Source organism: Chrysochloris asiatica, unplaced genomic scaffold (genome assembly GCF_000296735.1).
Source record: "Chrysochloris asiatica unplaced genomic scaffold, ChrAsi1.0 scaffold00036, whole genome shotgun sequence".
NCBI lineage: Eukaryota > Metazoa > Chordata > Mammalia > Afrosoricida > Chrysochloridae > Chrysochloris > Chrysochloris asiatica.
In genome coordinates this window covers 10,501,086-10,506,329 of record NW_006408554.1, presented here as the reverse complement: position 1 = coordinate 10,506,329, position 5,244 = coordinate 10,501,086, and the positions used below count along the sequence as shown (strand labels likewise).

Here is a 5,244-nt window from a genome sequence, read left to right as displayed (position 1 = left end):
AAACCCCAAACCAATGTGTTTCTTTTCAAAGAGAGGAGGGTAAATACCGTGGTTGTTTTTCTTCCCGTCTAGTTATGTAACCGTGGGGACTTGTTTCTTTGCTTTCAGGATTTGTACCAAACACATTAAAACTAAACAATAGGCGGGAGTCTCAGGAGAAGCCCTCCGGCTGTGCTTCGGATCCTTTTGAGGGGAGTGTGTCCTCTTTGGTTTGGGAACCTCCAATTAATTCCATCTCAAGTGCTGATTCTCTGTGAGTCTATGTCTCTCTGTGTGTGTTTAGTTAGCTGGCACGCAACACTTCCCCAGAGTTGTGTTTCCTTTTTCCTGAGATTTGGCGAAGGGTAAAAGGTCGGAGTCACATGGATACAAAGCATTTGATTAACGTCCAAGTCACCGCTGTGGCTGCCGGAGCTGCCTCCTCTCCAGCCCGGGCCGTGTGAGGCCAGAGCCGCAGGGCCGGGCGCGCTAGTTCGGTCCCGGAGCCCACTCTCTGGGGAACTGCCTCTACAAAGCCCGCGCCTCCCGACTCCGAGTTCGAGCCCGAGCTCCCTCCTCTTTCCCCGCCCCAGTCTCTCCCGCTTGTCGCTCCACGGACTTTCTGGAGACAACAACTTTTTTCTCGTCGCTCCGGGTCCCGGGCAAGCGCCGGCAGGCGGGCAAGCGTGTAGCAGGGCCTCCAGCCCCGCGCCCCGCCGCCCACCATGAGCGAGGAGAGCCGTGGGGATGGCCGCGCCGAGAGCGCCAAGGACCTGGAGAAACAGCTTCGCCTGCGCGTGTGCGTGCTCAGTGAGCTTCAGAAAACCGAGCGGGACTACGTGTGCACTCTGGAGTTCTTGGTGTCGGTGAGTGTCCCCGCGCGGGTCCTGGAGAGACCTCCGGAAGCGCGCGCGGCATTGTTTGTGCGGTGACCGCGCGACAGGTTGGGGCGACCGGGTCACCCGAATCTACGTGCAGATGATGTGCGTGCTGGCGCGTTTACCCCCCTCGCGGGGATTTAGACGCACTGAGTTGCCTGGGCCTTGGAGAGTTCCAGCAGGAAAAGTTAGCTCGAATGGGAGAAGGTACTGGGTAGCCCCGGGAATCTGGATAACCCCGTGGTTCCGCACTCTTTTTACCTTCCTCCTTGGCTGGCTCAAACGCATTGTGTAGCCTCACCACCACTCCACTTTCATCTTCATCCCCTGGGGATTTTGTGTTAAGTCTGCATTAGTTAAAGGTCCAGTCTGCTACATACTCGTACAAATGCATTTATTTTAAAAATCTACTGGAGCTTGAATTATTATTCTGATTACAAGGCAGTGAAACCCGTTTAGTTATAATAATCTGTGAAACCTAGGATTTTGTTCGGGGCTACAGAAAGAGCAGCGGGGTTGTGATCTTTAGCAGCTGTTGGATATCAAAGCCACATGTAGCATTCACCCCATCCTAAAGATCTCCTTTCCCCTGGCTTCTACTCTGTGGGTCCCCTGTTCCCACTAAGCCTAAGTGGTGAAATAAAGGTCTTGTCAGAATCGTTGAATTCATTTTAGGGATCCAAATCAAAACCTAACTCACTGCCATTAAGTGGATTCCGACTTAGAGCGACCCCATGAGACAGAGTAGAACTGCCACAGAGGGTTCCCAAGGTTGTAAATCTGTACATTTTTACAGAAGTGTCACATTTTCCCTTGTAGAGCAGCCGGTGGAACTGGTGAGCCTTTTGCTTAACAGCCGAGCACTTTAGGCACTGCACGACCAAAGATCCTCATTTTAGGACCAACAGGGGAAAAATTGAATGAAGGAAACTTTTGAGACATTCCAAAGTTGATTTCTCCTTATTCACCCCGGAAAGGACAAAAACTGTGGGAATTGGCGCCTGCGCGCCTGGCATGCAGGCGACAGAGCATCTTTCAAGGAAAGAGAAACTTTATTTATTTAGCCTTTAAAGGTCTAGCTCAAGCCCTCTTTCCTCTCCTTCCAGGACCCTATTCCATAGCCCCTGGTCTGAAGGGAAGTGTTTCAGATACCTAACTTCCTGCTCAGTTTTCTGACATCTGTAATCTTTCTGCTTATCATGATAGAGGAAATTCACTTCTTGGCTGTGGTAGGAAGGAATGATGTAAGATGCTCAGGTTGTCTGCTGGTTGACTTCTCAAGTTAAACGCGATATAGTTGAGCTTAAGGGCCATATTCTTGAAGACTGTTTGAATATTTGAAAGAGTACTGAAATTAGTGGTATGCAGAATTGCTGTCCAGGTCCCTGGAACACTGACTGTCTTAAAAACACATTTCAAGGAATTTTGTTTTTTACTAGTTCCAAATTTAGCTTTCATGATACTTTATTGGTAACAGATTCTTTTGACTTTAGAGAATCAGAGCCATTTAAAAATAACATTAGTTATTCCTTTTTGGAGAGATATGATAAAAGTACCACACAGAAGGCTAATTTGCAGAAATAAGTATCCCACTGTACCTTAAGAAATATCAGTTTTTACTTAAAATATCAGTTTTTTCTTTAATTTTAATACTTATTAAATTGAATGTTCTCTATTATTACAGTTAGGTAAGAAATTATGGTAATATCAAATAAATTGTTATTTTCCTTTTTCCAAGTAGAGCATCAGTCTATGATTTTAGGCTTCTTATACTATTGAGTTAATGACTCTTTCACTTTTTCTTTCCTTTGTTCATTGTTTGTGCACCTATAGATTTATACAAACAAACAAACTCCCACATACTCACAAATTGGCCTGGCTTTGTTTTGGTCTTATAATCATTCAAAGGCCTATCATTCAGTTTTATTATTAGAATTTCTCTTTTTGAATATTAGTTATAGCAAGTTAATCCTCATAGAATTACATTTGTTCACCTTCAGTTGATGTAGTCAATTTAATTTTACTATTTGTTGTATTATCTGGTGGTGGTGGTTATGTGCCGTGGAGTCGGTTCCGACTTATAGCGACCTGTACAGGGTTTCCAAGGCTGTAAATCTTTGCGGGAGCAGAAAGCCTCATCTTTCTCCTGCAGAACAGCTGGTAGTTTCGAACTGCTGACCTTGAGGTTCGCAGTCCGATTTGTAACCACTCTGCTACCAGAGCTCCTTCTAGTTGAGTCCAACTCATAGTACCCGTAACTGACAGAGTAGGACTGTCCCACACTGTTTCCTAGGTTGTAATCTTTATGGGAGCAGATCAGCAGGTCTTTTCTCCCATGGAGCTCATGGTAAATTCAAACTGCCAAACTTTTGGTTAGCAGCTGAGCACTTTAAATACATGTTGTAAATCTGTGTATTTTATCTCTGATTATAATATCATTTGGGAATGGGGTTTCTTTGTTATGTGACTGAGACAAGATTAGTAACTTGTTATTTGCCATCCAATCTGTAAAGACTCATAATAATCCTATGCACAACAGAAGGGACTACTTCACAGTCCTTCATGGTCTTCACAATTGTTATATTTGAGCCCATTATTCCTGCCAGTGTCAATCCATCTCATTGGGAGACTTCCTCTTTTTCCATGACCCTTCCTTTACCTAGCATGATGTCCCTCCCCAGGAACTGGTCCCTCCTGATAACAAGTCCAAAGTACAAGAGATGAAATCTTGCCATCCTTGATCTTTGCTTGTAAGGAACAGTCTGGCTGTCCTTCTTCCAAGACAGACTTGTTTATCTGGTAGTCCACGGTACTTTCAATATTCTTAGCCAACATCATAATTCAAATGCATCAAGTCTTCTCTAGTCTTCCTTATTCATCGTCCTTACTCACATGCAACTTTCATATACATAGGAAGTGATTGAAAACATCCTGGGTTGGGTCAGGGACACCTTAGTTTTCAAAGTGACATCTTTGCTCTTTAACACTTTTAAAGATGTTTTGTGCCAAAGATTTGCCTAATGCAATATGTTGTTTGATTTCTTGATTGCTGCTTCCATGAGAGTTGATTGTGGATCCATGCAAAATGAAGTCTTTGATAACTTCAGTTTCTTCTCCATTTATCATGATAATATTTATTTTGTTCGCTTTACACTGAGTTGCAATACTGAAGGCTATAATCTTTGATATTCATCCATGAAGTATTTCAAGTCTTCTTTGCTTCCAGCACGCAAGGTTGTGCCATCTGCATTATGAAGATTGTTAATGTGCCTTTCTCTGATCCTGAAGCCATGTTTTTCTTCATATAATGCAGTTTCTAAGATTTTATTTTTTTATTAGCGTACAGATTGAATAAGTATGGTGGCAGGCTACAACTCTGGCATACACCTTTCCTGTGCCTTCCAGTCTATCTACAGATTCCTCATAAGCACAATGAAGTGTTCTAGAATATCCATTCTTCCTCCCAGTGTGACCCATAATTTGTCATGATACATACATGTGTAGTTAATAAAGTACAAGTAAACATCTTTATGGTGTTCTCTGTTTTCAGCCAAGATCCATCTGACGTCAACAATGAGTTCTTTCATTCCATGTCCTCTTCTATGTCTGGCTTGACTTTCTGACTGCTCCCTGTTGATGTACTGCTGTACTGTATTTTGAATTATCTTCAGCAAAATTTTATTATGTATGATTTTGTTTGATGATTTTCAAATTCTGTGGGATCACCTTTCTTTGGAATGGTCACAAATATGGATCTCTTCCAAATGATTGACCAAGAAGCTGTCTTTCAAATATATTGACATAAAAAAGTGAGGGCCTCCAGGGCTGCATCAGTTTGTTGAAACATTTCCGTTTGTATTCAGTCAATTCCTGGAGTCTTGTTTTTTGTCAATGCCTTCAGTGCAGCGTGGACCGCTTCCCCCAATGTCATTGATTCTTTTCTTTTTTTACTTTTTTATTGTGCATTCTGTGATAGTTTACATGGGCGAATATGAGCTTTACATTCATCCTGTCGTATATCATCACATCGCCTCGGTTACAATCTCCTCCATGCATCATCAACCAAACAAAGGGTACACCCCACAAGACTGCCCCCTGGTTGTCAGTACACAGCCCCTCTCCCTTTCTGGTTCTAGATTTCCCAGCCGCTCCATCTCTCCACGTCATAGTCTCTGCCTCCATCTCTGGCATCACAGTTTCGCTGGGTAGAGTCCCGCACTCTGTTCTTCTCCCTTGATGGTCCCAGGGGCCTCCGCTCCTGGCCTGCAAAGTCAACCATGCCCCTCCATTTGCTACAAAATGTCTATCTGTACATTTCCAACTCTCACATTCAGTCCTGATAGTAATTATTCACTATTTGCCTTTGTAGCCCTCCCCGCCCCCCCGG

General features: G+C 43.7%; 1 protein-coding gene across 1 annotated transcript in view; it reads left to right on the top strand.

Moving 5' to 3' along the window:
* Positions 1–444: 444 nt before the first annotated feature.
* PREX2 (phosphatidylinositol-3,4,5-trisphosphate-dependent Rac exchange factor 2) overlaps positions 445–5,244 on the top strand; it is a 482,194-nt gene continuing 477,394 nt past the window's right edge. The window contains exon 1 of the mRNA XM_006860035.1: positions 445–845. Coding sequence (XP_006860097.1) covers positions 705–845 — 141 coding nt within the window. The 5' untranslated portion in view covers positions 445–704. The remainder of the gene's footprint in view (positions 846–5,244) is intronic.